The 19,990-nt window shown below is 44.6% G+C and overlaps 1 protein-coding gene across 1 annotated transcript; it reads right to left on the reverse strand.

The window, feature by feature from the left end:
* Positions 1-9,455: 9,455 nt before the first annotated feature.
* On the reverse strand, positions 9,456-19,960 carry MRPL46 (mitochondrial ribosomal protein L46). The gene is made up of 4 exons (XM_082855676.1): positions 19,712-19,960; positions 18,200-18,389; positions 17,267-17,440; positions 9,456-9,801 (listed from the first exon to the last, which is right to left on the reverse strand). Exons 1-4 carry the CDS (start codon positions 19,937-19,939, stop codon positions 9,551-9,553), a joined length of 843 nt encoding a protein of 280 aa, XP_082711802.1. The 5' UTR covers positions 19,940-19,960; the 3' UTR covers positions 9,456-9,550.
* Between the last annotated feature and the right edge of the window lie 30 nt (positions 19,961-19,990).

A 19,990-nucleotide genomic window follows, 5' to 3' on the forward strand; every position in this document is an offset into this window, starting at 1 on the left:
GCCAGGGTCAATGGAGCAGTAGGAGAACTCTTGAGACAGTGGCTATTTACCAACCAGTACGAAAAATTTTAATATTTATTAAGCAGCCTTATCACACCAGTAGTACTGGACCAGAACTGTGCTGAAACCAGATCACACCAACTCCTGAGAGCCAGCTATGAGCACCTCTTCCCTATCCCTCATTTAGTGGCACCACAGTAGTGGCTCAAAACCAGCCATGGTGGGAGTGTTAACACCATGGAAATTGGCAAATGCTACAAAACAGCACTCTCTCCCCACTGCCCACCACCTCCAAGAACCTGTTCACCAGCACACTGCTGGCACCGACTAAATATCAGCCACAACCCCACACACAGGACAGTCTCTGGACTCGGGACCCTGGTGCCAGGCAATCTTGTAAGTGCTTTAATATACACACTCATTTGATCCTCACAGCTACCCCACAAGGTATGTTCCATGTGTATCCCCATTTTGCAGATGAGGCACAGAGAGGTCAAATGACTTGCCCAAGATCACACAGCTACCAGGGGGCAGAGCTGAGTTCAAACTTGGCCATCTGGAGCCAGAGTCCACATGCTTCTCCCCTGCATGACACTGCCCTGCCTCTTGTCTTCCTCCCTCAAACGTTTCAGTGGGCTATGGGCTTTCTGTCAGCCATGAAAGCAGAGCCCAAATTACTAGCTACAGAAAACCTGACTTCCCATTCCTTGAAGGCAGGAAAGGCCTGGGCTTCAAAAGCACACTCTACCTCTTAGGCTAGACTTCTTATGGAGGATGGGAGATCTTTGCATCTAATCTTGAGAAAAATTCTCCTCCCACCATCCCAACCCCAGAAATGTGCCTAATGAGACCTTCTAAAATGCAAGTTTGAGTTTTCATTACAAGAGCAGGTGGATCGTCCATATGCAGTAGCATTGGTAATGAATGGGTTTCCACATCCCTGCTTGAGCTACAGCTGCCCTGCCCTGCCTTCCTCTCTCTGGTACTGGGGATAGAAACCCTTCCAGGACCCTTGGAAAATGCTGGCCTGGCCCCAGACGCAACAAGCACATCCAGCCCTGGCCCCAGCCTTGCTCAGGGGTCTGAGAAGACCTCTGGGAGGTCCTGGCTAGCAGTGCCAAGACCAGATAGCAGGGGAGATTACTACAATTTGATTTCCACATAACCCATAACTTGGATGAGTGAATGTTCCTTCACATGCATTATCCTGTAATCCCAGGGAAAGTTGTGCGAAGAGCCCAGCTCTCCCTGCCTCCACAGATCCTGGTATGCTGAGTAATCCCTGCTCTACTGGGTGGGGGTTATGAGGGCCAAGGAGCCCTGCCAGGGGCCCGAGGAGAGGCTCTCCCCAGGGCCGTACTGGCTCCTCAGAGCCTGGTGTTTGTGAGCTGGAGCAGAGTTCCCGAGGCTTCCAGAAGGCACCAGCTCTCACACTGGAGCCAGGCAGCCTGCATAGGGCATCTGGGAAAAAGCCTGGGAGTGGGAGTCAGGACTCCCTGGGTCTCCTGCCTTTGCCTCTGGCTCCGTATAAGGCTTGAGATAAGAGACCCTCCATCTCTAGGCCTCGTTACCCCAAACGTAAAGAGAGGAAGTAGAAGCACAGGTGATTTGAGGGGCTCACCCACTTCACCTGCTGCCATGTGTGACCTGGTCAGCACTGTCTCCCTGTCGCAGCTGACAGAATCACCCAAAACACCCTGAGGCGGGTGCCCACCCTACTGACTGTTTCCAGTACCCAGGGGTATCCTTCATGGCTCATGGGGACCCTGATCTAAGTCCCAGCTCTGCCGCTTACTAGGTGTGTGGCAAGGGCCATGCCACTCCACTTCCCCAGCTCCTGGTTCCCTGCACCTGTCAATTAGGGACACCTACCTACCTATAGTGTGCTGCTTTCCTCGAGCACACTATAAAAATCACATAAATTTAGGACACTGGACTACAGGGAGAATATAGCGTATCAGTCAGCTTGAAGTAAAGCTACATTAAACTGAATCAAATATGTGTGAAAACGCTTGGATGTTGGTGTTAATACTTTTTCTCTCCTGGCTCTGTCTTCCCTTTCAAATTTTACCTGTCCTGAGTGCCCACACCCTCTTCATACTTCTGTTTAATCCTATGAGCTATAGTAATTCTAATGTGTTAATGACTTGGTGACTTCTGCCTCACCCTATCCTTCCATATTTGCAGTCATCTCCAATGCTTTAACTCAGTTTGTAACAGGCAGAGGGCCACTCAGAGGCACTGGCATGCAGGGAGGCTCCGGGGAAGAGGAACGTGGGCTTTCTGACTCCGTGGGCCGCACAGCTTTTGGCCTGGGGTGTCTGGGGCTGTGTATGTCTTTGTGTGTGGCGCCTCCCTGTGGACGATTTATATACTGCTTGGGACCCACCCTGACCACCAATCACCAACCCAAGGCAACGCCCACCAGCATTGCGAAGCCAACTTCCTAAGGCTGCAGATGAGAAAACCGAGGCCCACATGGGGGCATATTACTTGTTCAAGACCAAATAGTTCCTTAGACATTTTATAAACATGAATAAGTGATGGGTCATGGTCCCTCATGATGCTATAAGCAAGAACTGAGATAAGGAACAACTTGCCCAAGTCAGTTTCACAACTAGGAATTTAGATTTGGGGGCATTGCTCAGACAACAGGTGCACCCAAGTCGTGAGGGACAGACACTCCCATTCTTCCCTATTTATCTCCGGCACTGAGAGTCCCCTTGCTTCTGAAACCATGTCTGGCCTCGTGATGCAAAATCGTGAGGCTCCACGAAAGCTCCCACGACTCAGCTGAAGGCCATTTACCCTCCGTTCTCCAAATGGGCTCCGTCTGAGATGGCCTGGACCCTCATGAGGCTGCGCTCACTGTCATCATTTGTGGTCCATCTAGAGAGGATGTGCCCCTGAGCCATCTAATCCCGGGGTCCAGCAAGCTCTGTCCCAGAAAAATTCTGGAACAGGGAAGGAGGCACTGTACTCATGCTTCCAACAAATACTGAACACCTACTCTGTACCAGGATTCCATCCAACAAAGACCTGAGCACAGTTGGAGGAAAGTGTTGGTCAGGGATGAGAATATTTTAAACGGTGGGTGTTAGAGAAGCATAAGTCAGGGTCCAGTTAGGGAAAAGTCACCCATTCCAGGTAGTTCAGAAGAGGGAATTTAATACAGAAAACCAGTTACAGAAGTGTTGGAAAGTATGGAAAACAAAAACAGAGGATGATGAAGCAACGCAGAGATTAGCAAGAGTAGAAGCCACCACCACCCCTAGAGCTGGAGGGACAGAGCAAAGAGGTGGTGCTGCCTGGACCCTTGCCATCTTGCAGGAACTGGAATCATGAATAAGTCTGCTAGCGGGAGACGGGACCACAGAGGGACGCTGGGAAGGCCACCCAAGCAAAGAAGGAGGAGAAATACCTGGCTTCTCCCTTCATCCTCCCACCTCTCACTGGTAACTCTTATTGGCCAAACCCAACTGGAATCCAGGGGCAAGAAAGCTTGGAAAATGTAATTTTCAGGGGTCAGCACCCCCCTCAACACACAGACACAGAGACACACACACACACTGCAGAGCAGGGGAAGGGCAGGGGATAAATCTGAGAGCAACAGGCAAATGACCTGCACAGCGAACAGCACGTGAGGTGAATCTTCAAGCGTCTGTGTGTGATGTGAACGTGCAAGAATTTGCATGTGTATTCTGCTATCAGTTTCAAAGGCGTGTGCTTGCAGAATGTGCAGTGTGTGTTTCAGTGTGACTGTTCAAGGGTACATATGTATCAGATGGATTTCAGGGGTTTGTATAAGAGTGTGATGGGAGCAAGCATCCAAGTGTTTGTGCGTGATGTGAACATTCAAAGGTATGTGTATATGTGATGAAAATATTTAAAGCTCTTGGGGTGTGTGTGTGTGTGCTATGAATGTTCAAGGAGGTGGATGTGTGCTGTGCATGCTCAAAGCTGTGTGATGTGAATGTTCACAGGCGTGTGACATGATGTGTAAGGATGCGTGTGAGAGACTAGTGAGAAGTGGGGATGGGAGAATGGAAGTGCACAGAGATGCTCTCTATGGACGTGGGAGAAGATGGGGCCACGCGTCTTCGTTGGGGACAGATATGTAATCAAAACTTTTCATTCTCGCCTATAGACACAAAATGGCTATGAGGATGATGTTCAGAGAAGGTTGTATATGAGGTGTGACTAAAAGAAACGTACTTCTTTAGCAAACATACTTTTCCATCCAAATGAGTGTCACCTGCTTCAAAGCAGTCATCTTAAAAAATAATATTCTTAAAAAAAAGAAAAGAAAAAAAGTTAAATTCTTATTTTATTGACGCAGCCACAGTGCAATGAAGTTTCGGGACCTGCCTTCAGTTGGTTTGTATGCCATACATAAAATCTGCACTCACTACTACAATCATCACTTATTCTTATTGGCTGAGGCTAGAATTACCCAACTTTAATCACTTAATCACTCTCATCACTGGCTTGACTTAGAACTTTCTTAAAATGCAAATCTCTCACCTTAAAAAAAATGTTAATTTGTCACCTTTGAGGCCAAGCCTCCTTTGGGTATATTGGTTATTTGGGTATAAGCTTCATTGTTTGATAATTAGCTCCTGCCGATGGGAGTGTACTGTGCGCTACAGAAACAACTGGGAACCAAATGAATCCATAGAATCCCATCATACTCTTAAGAACTCAAACTATTATACTGCGACTTTTAAAGGGGAGACCAATAATCTGCCAATACTGCAGGCATTTCCATCCACTATTGATGAGCTTACTGCTCCCAGGGCTCCTGCTCTGGAACGAGCCTGATATGGGTGAGGCAACTCCATTGTGTCCCGAATGCCTATCTTTGTGTGAGCATCTCATAATGCTGAGTGTGATTCTGAATCTCCTTCAAGTTCAACATCTTCAATCTCTTTAGTCTCAATTGTTCTCCATTCCAAATCCTCTTCACGTTCTCCCAAATTGCCCCCATTCAGGCCTTTCCAGGGGTCCATGGGCCTGCAATAGGTTGCCCCTTGATAACAGGTGTGGGAATTCTGACACAAAGGTAATTGTCCAGGTAGCACGGGGCAGTGGTGGCTTTAGAATCACACAGCTCTGGGTTCAAATCCTGGCTCCACTGCACGCTGGCTATGGGACCTTCACAGAGTCCCCTCACCTCCCCAAGCTTGTCTGCTGATCAAAACACGGCGAAAGTAAAAGCTGCCACACAGGGCTAACACGAGAATCAAGAGCAGAGTATGCGAACACCCCCAGCATCTGTCCTGGTCAGTGCATGTCTCACCCCAGAGGACTGGGCACCGAAGGCTCTGCGGAGCCTGGGAAAAGAAGCTTCTCCAAGGCAGCGGCCTAAGGCCAGGCCTGGTGAGGCTGCAGGAGACAAAGTGGTTGTCAGGCAAATCCTGCCACCTCGTGGTGCCCATGCATAAGAGACCATCCTACCCGTCCTGAAGCCCCGCCTTACCCCCTCCGCCTCCAGCCTTCTTCTTATTCTGAGGGCGTCCCCTCCCCTCTTCTCAGCTCTGCCACCCCAAGGCTTCCTTACGTGTCCTCCCAAGGCCCCTAGTTCCGGGGTGTTCTCAACTTTAACTACTAGTCCTGTCATCCTCAAAGAGCCCTACTCTCAGTGGTCCTCATGTAACTGTATTAGGGCCATTTTCTCCCTCCTGGGCCCAAAGAGAACCTGGGGCTCTTTCCCCGCACCCATCTCCATCTCTTCTTCAGCCACTCAGCAGCTAGCTGAACAAAACATGTTGCTGGCTCCCCTGGCGCATTTGAGGATGGCTTGGGGCAGGAAGAGAGGGAGAGAGGGAGGGAGGGAGGGAGGGAGGGAGACAGACAGACAGAGTGTGTCTGTGTGTGTGTGTCTGTGTGTGTATCTGTGTCTGTGTGTGTGTGTGTTCCTTGCTGTGGGCTAGCAATGGCCTCCCCTCCCAGTGCCAGCCCCTCAGCTGCAGCAGTGACTCACTGTCTGGACCCATCCCTGAGTCTTTACAGAGGCACCTATTCTAGATACTTCTGGAAGCAAGGACAAGAACAGTTTCCTCCTTCATGTCCTGTGGTTTAAGCACTGACATTCCAAGGCAGGTGGGAAGTGACTGATGGCCTGAAGTGACTGGCTATAATCCAGGCTTCTAGGAAATAAAGCAGAGAAGGGCGGGGGGCCGAGGCTGCCCTAAGATTGCAGGCAAACAGGCTTTAACTTGCTGTGTGTGCTTGCAGCTTAGCGACCTGTGAGCTCTTAATAATTGGGTTGCTGACCCTTCCACTGTGCTCCTTTTCCCCCTGCTGGGGTAACAGAATGGGTCAGCCAGTCCATTCTGGTTTTAGTGCCCCCAAGCCTGTGCCTAACAGTAGCTCTGGATTTCCTGGCCCAGGGTGGGAATCATGCCCAGCCAGATGGATGTGGTTATGGGACTGACCTGCCATCCACTCACTCTGAGATGGGCTGATGGAATCCATCAATGTCCAAATTACCCATGTTCCTCTCCAAATGGGTCAGAAATGCTTGGCTGTCACATGTATAACCTGAAAAAGGTGAGAATGGGAGTTGCAAAAGCTAAAGATGATACAGCTGAACTCCGGAGAACTTAGCAGCCTAAATATGTCGGAAGGAGGGAAACATTTACTGAGTGTTTATAATAAGCCATGCATGGTGCTAAGTACTCTTACATAAATTATCACATTACCTGAGAAACAGTTTCATCTTCATCTTACAGATGACAAAAATTAAGAAAGGTTAAGGGCTAGTTTTGTACACAGATCTGGGTTCAAATTACTAGAGAGTAACCCTAAGCAAGTTAACTAACCTCTTTGAGTTTATTTTCCCATCTATAAAATAGGAATAACAATATTTGCCCTGCTGTTTTAAATAGAAATGTACATTGTAGGTACAGGCTCCAGCCCCAGTACCTGGCACTCAGGGGTCATTCCACTGTTGTAAATAGTGACAGTAGGTGTAATTTGCCTAAGGTCATAAAACAAATTCAAACCCAGGTTTTCTGATTTCCAAGTTCAGCGCTCACAGGGAAAGAACCTGATTCACTTGAATATGTCTGTGTATGGCTATGAGGCAGGCCCTGCCCTAGGATTTGGAAGTTCAGTTAGGTGTGGGAGCCAGACCATTGTCCTATCAAGTGCTACGTGTAGAGACATGTTCAAGGTGCAGAGATGGCCCAGCAGGAGGTGACTCTTGAGGATCTGTTATCAGGAAAACAAGTTTATAAAAGTGATATTTTCTCCATAGTCCCCGCAAAGGGGAAAAACAAGTGACTGGAAATCATTGGGGAAGAAAATGACCAGGTGAGGACTAAACTTCTGGAGACTTCTAGTGAGATGGTCTGTTTTTCAGGTTACACACACACACACACACACACACACAGTAGCAGCAGCAGCAGCAGCAGCATTTCTCTTCTTAGAGCACACAAACACACCTCAAATTGCAACTCCTAACACCCACATCACACACAATATTCCTTCCTCCTCTCACTGTTTTCTTTAAGAACATCCCTTAAAATACAGAGATCATCACCTTTTACTTTGTTCCATGGCAATCTTTCCCCCAAGGACACACTAGAAATAGTTTTTTGGTTATGCTTGGCAGCCAATGGACAATTCAGGTTGGCACTCAGCATATGCGGTCATTTCTACTATAATGCCAAAAAACACTTGCATTCTGCAAAATCACACTCCCCAAATAACAGGGCTTCTGGAGAAAGGGGATTGGGGCAGACCACTCAAAACCTCCAGAATTTTGTAGCCAGGGTGCTGACAAAACAGAATCCAGCCCCACATGATGCTAACACAGTTAAACCTCCACTGGCATGTGCACTGGTCGCTTACAGCCTGAAATCCTAGGGTTCTTTTCTTCCTGAGATGTAGGGTCTTTGAGATGCAGGTCCTAGCAGAGACTAGTTCCATCAAAATCAAAAATGTGATCCAGGACAGAGCCTTCTTCATCAGTTTTGTAAAACAAAGCAGGATTGCGGGGGTGGGCCGTGGTCTTCCTTTCCAGTCAGTTTCCCCAGACAGCCTAACATAGTGGAAAAGCTAGTGGTGAGTCTTGAAGCTACTAAACTAGCCACTACTTGCAATAAAGAAAGTCACTTCTACACAATTTTCAGCTTTTTTCTTAAGGTATTCTATCCTTTCCCTGATCTCTTCAAAATATTAAAGTCTGGGGAAAACCTCACAGGAAGGAACCTAATTCCAGGTTATCCTGACACCATTTCTCTACTTACCAATTTTATATATGCTATTTCCCTTTAAAGAAACAACCCTGCAACAAAACAGACCATCTTATGAATGGCCATTAAGATTCTGGTATCAACTCCACACCAAGCAATTCTGTGACACCAGCTAGATGTCCTACAATTCAACTCAATTTTGATACTATCTACCTGAAGAAAGCATCGGCTCCCACAGGTTAAGTGCTCCATCCTACCAGACTCCTCCTCTCCCCGCTTAGGTGTCAACCACAAGTCCAAGTGGTCACTTGTGCTTCTGACCAACTGGTTATAAATCAGAGGTTCCAAGGACTCCCTCTTGTGTGCAATTAATTTGCTAGAGGCCAGACTGTTTAACCCAGAAGAAGGCCTTCTGAGAGGAAACCAGGAAGTTTGATAGGATCCAGGACTGCAGTCTTGCTACTGGAACCACTATTCTGGGCAGAAAGAAGACTGAGACCCTCCCTCCCTTCCCCTCATTTTAGCAAATGCTCACTGAATGCCCTCCATTGTGCCAGGCACCGGGCCCAGCGGTGACCCAAGCAACCTGGTAAGGGGTCAAGAGCCCCGACCCAGAGGCAAGAGATCAGCAGTCTCCTCCTGCACCATCAGTGACCTGCAGTAAGACTCTCAGCCAATCACAACTGGCCACGACACCCACCCACCTTTTCTAAAATGGGAGATAACAGGCTGACCCTGCTTATTTCACATGACTGTTTCAAAACATGTAAGAAGTGATTATATTCTGTTTAAATATAAAATGCTTTAAAAAAAAAAGAATGAATGAAAATAGGAAGGGAGAGAAGGAGGGAGGAAGGGAAAGGGAAGGGAAGGAAAGCAAAGCAAAGCAAAGCGAAGAAAACAAGGAAGGAATCATTTCCTAGGCTAGATTGATACATTCTCATATCAAGTAGAAAGGGAGAGAAATACAAAACAGAAAATGGAAACTACATAGCAGTAGGTTTTTTTTTCAGGGGCCTAGAAGCTTTCACAGAACTCAAGGCTTTTAGAAGGTTGATTCACTTCCTTCCATTCTTTCTTCCTGGGTCCATGAAGCCAGTTGGTTCACTACAAAGTAATACAATCCTACTCAATTATGAGCATGGGAAAAAAAGGGAAAGGCACCCTAAAAGACAGTTCTCTCTTGACAGAAAGAAGCCAGTAGTCCTCAAAGAACAAATCAACAGAGACCCACACAATGATAAACTTGTTTATTTCTCAGAATTTAGTTTGCTGCTTGATATTCCCTACAGAGAAGAGGCAACCCAACGTCCTGAGGCCCGACTGCAGACCTGTCTGGGCATTGTCCATCAGAGGTCCAAGAGAAACCTCCTAACCTGGGCCAGGTATTTTGGTTTCAAATAGTCACCCAGCTCCTCCTTACTGACCCACACATGATGGCCCTTCTTCCCAGCCTCGAAAAAGTCTCCAGTTAGCAGCAGTGCTTTGAAGAAGAATATTTTGGCCCCGAGGCTGCTCTCTGTCCGCATTGCCTGGGGGAACTTGAACTTGTAGTGGCCACAGGGTGCATTTCCCAGGAACTTGGCTTCCATGTTGTTCTCTGAGAAGGGGGGGAACAGAATCGGAAGATGAGGATACACCCACCTGTTTACTATGGCGCCCGAAATCACTGGGGGTCTCTGCGAGAGCCACTTCCAGCCTGAGGTAAAAGCAATCCCTGAGAGTGAGAACTAGGGTCATTCCTGAAGACGCTTGTCTCCTCTCAATCCAAAGGTTCCTGGCCCATAGGCTCCAGATTCACTGAGTCCATTCCTCGTGCCAAGCTACTGCTCTCAGACTGAAGTCAGCAATGCAGCCCAAATATCACTACCTGGGAGTCAGAGCACCAAGCTTCTAGACTCAGCCCTGTCACCATCTGTTGATGAAGGACCAAGACACTTGGTATCTGTAAAGCAAAGTTCATCAGGCTTTTTTTTTTAACATCTTTATTGGAGTATAATTGCTTTACAATGGTGTGTTAGTTTCTGCTTTACAACAAAATGAATCAGTTATATATATATATATGTTCCCATACCTCTTCCCTCTTGCGTCACCCTCCCTTCCACCCTCCCTATCCCACCCCTCCAGGCGGTCACGAAGCACCAAGGTGATCTCCCTGTGCTATGCGGCTGCTTCCCACTAGTTATCTACCTTACGTTTGGTAGTGTATATATGTCCATGCCTCTCTCTTGTCAGGCTTTTAAACGCAATGTCATGTGGAAAGTATAAAAAGGACCCAATTTGACTGCTGCAGGGTGAAAACCAAAGGTAAAAGGCAAAGACAGATGGACAAACAACATCTGCAATCTACAACAATGGGTTAATAACCCCAACCCAGCATTTCAAAGGATGGGAAAATGATGGATTAATTACTAAATGGCATTGGGAGAATGGGCTAGCTAAAAGGAAAAAATAAAGCTGGATCCCAACCTCACTCCTTACATTAAAATTGACACCATATGGGTCAAAGATTTAACAGTAAGTTAAAATTTTCATAAATGGTTTGTTCATTCTGGATTGATGGTTTCATAGAGGTTTAATATTTTCTGAATTTTTCTGTATTTAAAATTTTTTCACAAAGAAAAAAGAAACCATAAGAGTACCATAAAAAAAAAAGTGGGATATTTTCTGTATCATTTTTGAGAGGGGAATTCCTAACCAAGACACAAAATTCAAAAATCCAAAACAGAAAAAACATTTATCTACATAAAAATTAAAATCTTTCTGCAAGGAAAAATGAAGCATACAAAAGTCACAGACAAAATGACAAACTAGGAAAAATATTTTCAACACATTCAACAAAGGAATATCTTAAGGTATAAGTAGTACTTAGAAATCAATGAGGAAAAAAACAACTCTAAAAGAAAAATGAACCATGCAGTTCATTTTGTGAACAAGAAGTTCACATGAAAATAGTTATCAATGAACTATAAACTCATTAAAAGATGCTCAATCTTATTAATAATTCAAGAAATACAAATTTATTTTCTATTTGATGTGTGAAACACATCATTATTACCGAAGTTCAAAAACTTTGAGCTGCAACATCACTAATAATTAGAGAAATGCAAATCAAAACTACAATGAGGTATCACCTCACACAGGTTAGAATGCCCATCATGAAAAAATCTACAAACAATAAATGCCGCAGAGGGTGTGGAGAAAAGGGAAGCCTCTTGCACTGCTGGTGGGAATGTAAATTGATACAGCCACTACAGAAAACAGTATGGAGGTTCCTTAAAAAACTAAAAACAGAATTACCATATGACCCAGCAATCCCACTACTGGGCATATATCCAGAGAAAACCACAATTCCAAAAGACACATGCACCCCGATGTTCATTGCAGCACTATTTATAATAGCCAGGTCACAGAAGCAACCTAAATGTCCACTGACAGGCGAATGGATAAAGAAGATGTGGTACATATATACAATGGAATATTACTCAGCCATTAAAAGGAACGAAATCGGGTCATTTGTAGAGACGTGGATGGACCTAGAGACTGTCATACAGAGTGAAATAAGCCAGAAAGAGAAAAACAAATATCATATATTAACACATATTTGTGGAATCTAGAAAAATGGTACAGATGAACCAGTTTGCAAGGCAGAGATAGAGATACAGATGTAGAGAACAGACGTATGGACACCGAGGGGAGAAAGGAGGAGTGGGATGTATTGGGAGATTGGGACTGACATATATATACACTAATATGTATAAAATAGACAACTAATGAGAATCTTCTGTGTAGCACAGGGAACTCCACTTCGCTGTACAGCAGAAACTAACACAACATTGTAAAACAACTATACCCCAATTAAAAAAAATAAGTAAATTAATTTAATTAAAAAAAAAACTTTGAGCTGTACACTGCTTGTCAAGGATAAGGGAAAACTGGGATCTCTCAAACATACTGTGGGAGTGTAATTAGTACAAGTGCTATATTTGGCGAGAGATACCAATTTTAATTATACAAACCCTTTGATTTAGCAACTCTGCTTCTAGAATTCATCCTCCTGGATATAGTTATTTGCCCATGTGAGCACAGAGGAGTGTACACAGATGTTCACTGCAGCTTTGCTTGTAAAAGCAATACACTGGTTAAACAAACTGCAGTACATACATATGTGAAATATTACACTGGCGTTGAAAGTGTAAGATATGTCTTCACCTGCTGATACAGAGATATGCTTAAAAGCTGTGTATAAGAAGAGAAAGGAAGGTATGTAACCATGTATATCCCACTGAGTGGAAAAAAGGAACAGATAAAATATGTATGTGCTTGCAGTTTCTAAAAGGATACACAAAGTGTTCATGGTGATTACCTCTAAGATGGGAAAATTACTTATTACTTCTTATAGTACTACATTTACCAGACACTGTTTGATAGTTTTTCACCATATACAATGAATTGCTTTTCTCAATATTACAAACAATAACAACAGCATCAGCATTAGATGAGGAATTCATGTATGATGTGAAATCACCTACGATACAAAATGTCAGCAGTGGGGATCTGTGGGTGGTGGAATTATACTGGCATGTTTCTTTATACTTTTCTGTATTTTCCACTTAATTCAATGAATACATATTACTTTTCTATAATCTGGGGAAATGGATTAAATGTAATTAAATCAAAAAGAAAAAAAAACAGTTCATTACAAACATGAGCAAAGAATCCGAACAGGCGGTTCACAGAAGAAGAAATATAAATAGCCATATGAAACATACGAATATATGAAAAGACGATCAATTAGCAATCAGGAAACTGCTAATCCAAAAGATCATTTTTTTTACTGATTGGACAGGCAAAAATTTTAAAGAGAGACTATTTCACATGTTGGTGAGGTCTAGACAAACAGGCACTCCTATATCCCACTCCTGAAAATGTCACATGCTGTGTACATTCTGAAGGACACTTGGGTGGCACCTATCAAAAACGTAAATGTGTCCATCCTTGACCATTAATTCCACCTCTAGGAATTCCATCTTGCAGAACTACTTGGGAAGTGCACCAAAGGGGAGGAAAAGAATAGACTTTGACTGTTTTATATTTATACTTTTATACTGCTTTAGCTTTTCTTTGCCATTTTAATTATTTTATTTACGATTTTAATGAATTTGAAATAAATCAACATATTTTACATGCACCTATAAAATACTAATATATCCTTTCACACTTATTTATGGCAACAGGAATGTTCAAAGAAGGAAAGCGTGGTGCCAAGGGGAGCCCCTTTCCACGTGGTGCACAGCAGGTGGAGCTGAGCACCAGTCGTGAACATGAACGACTGACCGAGGGAAGCTAAGCATCTGAGTCCAATGATCCTGGCAAGAAACCCAGCTGCCAACTCTTGTGTGATGGCTAAGGAAACCGAGAACACAGCAAAAGCCCCTCCCATTCCATTCTGTCTTGCTCCCTCTCCTGCAGGCCACACAGGTCACTCTCAGGAAAGGATCAAGGGGGTGCACACTGGCTGCTGACATTTCATTAGCAGGTACTTACGCTGGTGGCAGAGCCAGAAAAGTGGCTGTGCACTTATACAACCAGATCATTTACTTAATAAACATTCAGCAAGTACCTACTATGTGCCAGATACTTTGCTGAGAGTTGAGATGACTGAGAGGGATAGACAGTATCCATATTTTCAAGGGAGTCAGAATTCTGGCTGGGGAAGGACAACGTGTTAATAAACAATTAAACGGCAATGGAATACGTGAAGAGCGTCTTCTCCACTAGGACATAAGCTCCCAGGAAGCATGGGTAGTGTTCTGTTCATCACTGTGACCCCATTGCCTGGAGAGCGTCCAGCAAATGGTAGGCAGAGAGTAAATGTTTGCTGCATAAACTGAGTAAAGAGGGCACACACAAGTGCTATGGGAGCCTAGAGGGAGGAGTAGCTCTCTCTACCCAGAAGGTTCCACCACAGAAGGTAGAATGTACTAAGCAGTCAGACTAGGGAGGCGTAAAGCATTCCAGTCAGGGACCAGCAGGTCCCAAAACAGGGACGTATGAAAAACCACATTATTCATGGGATGCAAAAGGTTTGCTAGGTTAGAACTTGGAATATACATTAATGAGTGGCAGGATGGAAGACTGATGAGCTCGGGACGAGAGCAAAAAGGATTTGTAGGCCCTGCTTGAAAGTCTGCTTTTATAGGGAATCTTTCGAGAATTTGAGGCAGAGAAGTGACAAGGGATTTGTGTTTTAGAAGGCTCATTCTGGCAGCACTGAAGAGGACAACACAAAAGCAAGGGGGAACTCACTTGGCATCTACCTCAATAGTCCAGTGTAGTGGTTCTCAACCACTGTGATTCCACTCCCCACGTAATGTCTGGCAGTGTCGAGAGACATTTTTGGTTGTCACGCTAGTGCGAGTGCGGATGGGTTAGTGCTACTGGCATCTAGCAGGTAGAGGCCAGAGATGTTGCTAAACAGCCTACAAGGCACAGAAGCCCCCACAAAGAATTATCCCGCCTCAAATTTCAATAATGCCAAGGCTGAGAAAATCTGGACTAGTGAGAAGTGAAAAGTCTCCCAGAAAAGCTGCAGGAATAAAGAGGGGACTATTTAGAACAAACTAGATAGGACTCAAGAACTTATGGATATTGCAATGAGGTCAAGGATAACTCTGAGGTTTCTAGTTGGGTGAATGGGTAAGTGGTGATGCCAATAAGCAAGCCTGCAAGGACAAAAAGAGAAGCAGGCTGAGAGACTGGCAGGAACATCAATTTTGAATGTAATAAATTTTAAAATCTCTGTGGGGGTGAGGGAGAGCACAGGGACGGCATCTGCCAGCCTCTGTCTCCACAGGATATTTCCACAGGCCCCCAGATGTGTGCTGAATTGGATGCCTGCTCCCCCAGACCGATGCTTTATGTTAAACAAACAAGCCTCTTTCACAGAAAGTCTGGGTGTTTTTCAGTTGGCTGCCTCTGCACTGGGCTCTGGGGTAGAGCCTATATCACAGGTCTGTCAGGGATAACACAGATTGTCAAATACTGAACAAAATGGAGCAAAAGATGATAACCAACCAAGGTATCTTCCTCAAGATGACACCAGATGGCCAAGAAATGAAAAATCTCATTTTCAAAGAGACCCCAAATTCAAAGTCAATTTTAGAAGGCAGTGGGTTACCTAGAAACAGGTTCTGCAAAACTGAGTACTTCTTCAGGATCTGAACTATGAGCTGAGGAGAAAATCAAGTGTGGACAGACCATATTCTAGATGCGACAGAACTAAAGAAATTCCTTTTCCTCTAAGTTCTTAGCACAACAATGCTGCTTTAAAAAAAAAAAAGGAGGGGGAGGAACTGTGCAAAGCAAAAGATTCATACTATGCAGAGGCACAAAAAAAAGAATCCATAAATTATAAGAATCAAAAATGTAGGAAAAGAGAAAAACAGGGACTTCCCTTGTGGCATAGTGGTTAAGAATCTGCCTGCCAATGCAGGGGACACAGGTTCGAGCCCTGGTCCGGGAAGATCCCACATGCCACAGAGCAACTAAGCCCGTGTGCCACAACTACTGAGCCCGCGCACCACAACTACTGAGCACGCACGCCTAGAGCCCGTGCTCCACAACAAGAGAAGCCACCGCAATGAGAAGCCCGCACACCACAACAAAGAGTAGCCCCCACTCACTGCAACTAGAGAAAGCCCACACACAGCAACGAAGACCCAACATAGCCAAAAAATAAATTAATTAATTTTTTTAAAAAAGAGAGAAAACCAAACAGCTAATCCTGATCATTTTTATGACAAGAAACCATGAAAAATAAATACAGAAGCTTTCAGTGTCGTAAAAACTGAAGCACCTTTTAATGTAAGTATTGATTACCAGAATCCCACTGGAACGAATAGTATCACTGGTGTTGAGTGGAGAGACAGAAATGCCTGAAGGGAAGGCGAGTAGGATCTATTAAGCCAACAGAACCCCTCATAGCTACACCCTATAATGACAAAATATTTTACAATACTGGGCCCCAAAGATTTGGGCCAATTAAACAAAAAAAAAGTACTAGAATCACCTACTCCTATGGAGAATGCAAAACTGTAGAAACCAGAAGGTGAATGTTTTGCACTCTGTTGGGAAGAGAAATTTTAGTGATCAGAAGCGGAAACTCTCCATCCTTCAGGTATGACAGCAGTTGTTAATTCATTGAGTACAGAAACTATGAAGAAGCCGCTACTAAACAACATCAGGCCCATTCAAATAGGGAGATGGGAGGAAGACAGCATCTACAGCCAAACTCTTGAGCCTCGTAGAGGAGATGATGGCCAGCCAAGACGATCCACTCAGCCAACCCAGCAGCTTTACCAACCTCCCCGGGCTCAGAACGAGTATGACAAGAGTCTTTGTTTAGAAACAAGCCAATGACTAGACCTCCTACTTTCCCTTTAGAATAAAATGCAGCCACTGTGGATATTATTATTTGGAGAATGAAAACACAGATTTTAGAGGAAAAAAAAAATCAACCCACACAAAGAATGGGAAAAAATATGGAGCCAGATAAAGCAACTACCTTTTACAAGTGAAAGAATTTTTTCTTCTGCCATCAATAAAACCAATGTGTTATTTAAAAAAAAAGAAAAGGAAGTAGTTTAAAAGAAATAAAATAAAATTTAAAAATCTCAGTGCCAGGACTTCACTGGTGGTCCAGTGGGTAAGACTCCCTGCTCCCAACACAGGGGGCCTGGGTTTGATCCCTGGCCAGGGAGCTAGGTCCCACATGCATGCTGCAACTAAGAAGTCTGCATGCCGCAACAACTAAGAAGCCTTCATGCCACAACAGAGACCCGGCGCAGCCAAAATAAATAGATATTAAAAAAAAAAAAATCTCAGTGGCACAAAGACTCTCATTTGATCTAAGATTTTTTCCTAGCTGAAATTTTATAAATATCAAAGTTTCCATTAACCTTCCAAACTCCTACCCTTAAAGCCAGGCCCACAGTCAGCCTGCAAATCCTCAGGCTGAGTCTGAAGTGTGTCTTGTGGGGTTTAGAGGGAGGCAGAGAACTCACCTGAGAGTGTGGCCAGGGTTCGTTCAGCTGTTCGGCGGAGGGTCTCCCCGGGCTGCCACTCTGCCTGGGGCAGCATCCAAACGTCCTGGTCTCCAAGCTTCTCTCTGACCAACAGAATGAGGTTCCTGTCTAGCTTCCGGTGCAGTGAGGTTCGGTCATTCTTTACATCGGCTTCTGTGAAGAAAAGAGGGGGTCACAGGAGACAAGAGGACTGTGTTCTGCCAGAACCAAGAAGATTAGAGTTTTAGAGTCCTCCTTTAAGGTAGAGCCACAACCTCTGCCCTCAAAGAACTTATAATCAAATTAGAACCCTGACCCGTCTCTCTAACTCTGACCTCTCTCAGGACAGAGTCTCACAATCTTGAGGAAACTAAAATTTAACAAGAAGAAACCAAAAGCTGAACTCCTCCTTTGAAGAGCCAAATACAAAGTACTTTGAGCCTCTGGAAAAGAAGCAATACCCGGACACTACTATTTCATCGGTCTTGACACTGTTACTGACTTAACCAGCTCCTCCTTTCTCTGTTCTTCAGTCTTCATCGTGAAATAAGAATAAAATAACTCAACCCCCTGCTTTGGGAGGGATTTCAAATAAAATACAGGAAACTAGTGGGGAACACTTAATTTACCCCACTCTTAGTCCCAAACTAGGAGTTAAACCCAGATAACATTCCTGAGGCTTAACTGAAACAGATAAGGCTATCCCAATACCCTTACCTCCCACTCAAAAATAACACAGACCTTGAAAAATTTATATTAGGGTGGATGTGAGGAACCGGGAAAACAATTTCTTTTTCTCCCACGTGAAAGAAGTTCTATCATTTGAAATTATTTGTTACTTAAAACACAAGCAGGGGTTAAGCAAGAATCCTTTGTTTGGGAACCAGAATACCCCCCTTTTCTACCTCTAACTGGCCTGAAAAGACCACAAACCTGTTATTCGAGCTCCAGGTTTGAACTGTAGGAATTTCTGCTCCCACATGTCTTCCAAATCCTGCAACAGCAATATATTCTGCTCATCTTCTTCTTCACCATAAAGGTCGCTTTTCTTCTTTGCCAGTTTCTGGGCTTCATCCAAAGCACGAAGCTCATGGTCTGAATACAGGCTTCTCTCTATCTCGATCTGGGAAAATTAAGAGAGCAAAAATCTACCCCAAACTGGGAAGATTAAAAGGACAAAAAAACAAAATAAAACAGAGCTACAGTGCACTTGACAGACTCAGAAGTTTACCACCCAACAGACATACAACCAAAACACCACAGAGAAAACAGGGAAAAAAAGATCAGCTGCACTTTGGGCTTGAGTTATATTTACTAAAACATTAGAATGTGTTTGGAGGTCAAGACTGCCACAAAGAACAGCGGACTAGGACAGGCAATGCCTGCCCACTTACCTCCCTCCAGTCAGGTCAGTCTTTGATTAGAATCTCACTCACCATGAACGTTCCTGCTTCAGGAAGTTTACAGGTGCCATTCCTTCTCCCTAGAATGTTTTCCCTCATGCTCTCCTGGGAGATCCCTACTCATCCTTCAGATCTCAATTTAAATATCACTTTTTTAAAAAAATATAACTTTCTTAAGAAAGATATTCTATGACACCTCCTATTAAAATCAAATTAATGTCCCTGTTAAACACTATTACAGTACCCTGTGTTTTCCTTTACAACACTTACCAAAGACTTCAATTCCATCATCATGTGGTTATTTGGTTATTGACTGATGCCCCCTCCACCAAATTGAAGCGCTCTGAGAACCACAGCTATGTCTGTCTCATTCACCATTGCATCCCTAGCACTTAGCAGTGTCTGTACAAAGTGGGTCTTAAATGATTATCTATAAAGCGATTAATAAAATGTTTGCAGAGTAAATTAATAAGCCAAGTAAAAAGGACAGAAGTGAAGTTTTTATCTCTCAGTAGCCAAGACAAAAACATAATATCCTTTAATCACTATGGGGATTTAAGACCCTCATAGCCACTACACCGCTTTTGCCCATGTCTCTTCGTTTGCCCCTCACACAAAAGACTTTATCACAAACATCTTACGGATGTGCCCATTGCCTTTTCCTTACGCTCATCACAAAACAAAGACTTTCTCCTCTCTAAACTGTCAACTACCTATGATAAGGGCTGAATCCGTCTTGTTCACCATCGCATACCCAGTATATTGACTGAAAAAGGAGAGCATCTCCAAAGAGTTGCCGACGATAACAGAAAAGATCAATGAAAACGAAGTACCTTTTATTGAACGCGTACTACGTACCACACCAACCCAGTAAGGTAGGCACCATTTTGCAGGTAAGTATACTGAAGCTCAGAGAAGTGAAGTAAATTGCCCAAAGTCACACAAACTAATCGGTGGCGGAATCGGAATCAAACGCAAGTCAGCGTGCCTCTACTGCTTCCCCAACTGCACCGAGAAGCGACGACCCGCACCTCAATCCCACCTGCTGTAGCAGACCCTCCATCTCTTCCTGCAATGGGGTCAGCGGCTTCGAGACCAGCGGTGGCCGCTGCAGGCACAACGCGCCCAGCAAGCGCCATGGAGACGCGCTGCTCGAGGGTGCGGCCGCAAGGGCCAAGCTGCGAGAACCCAGACTACGGGTCCAGGGGCCCCCGAACTGCCGCCAGCCCCTCGCCACCCCTAATACAGTCAGCCTTACGGGCCCCGCCATCTGTCAGTCTTCCCACAATGTACCGCGGCTACCAGCGAGGTCCTGGGCCAA

The sequence above is a fragment of the Leucopleurus acutus genome, assembly GCF_964270905.1.
Source record: "Leucopleurus acutus genome assembly, chromosome: 1".
Classification (NCBI taxonomy): Eukaryota; Metazoa; Chordata; class Mammalia; order Artiodactyla; family Delphinidae; genus Leucopleurus; species Leucopleurus acutus.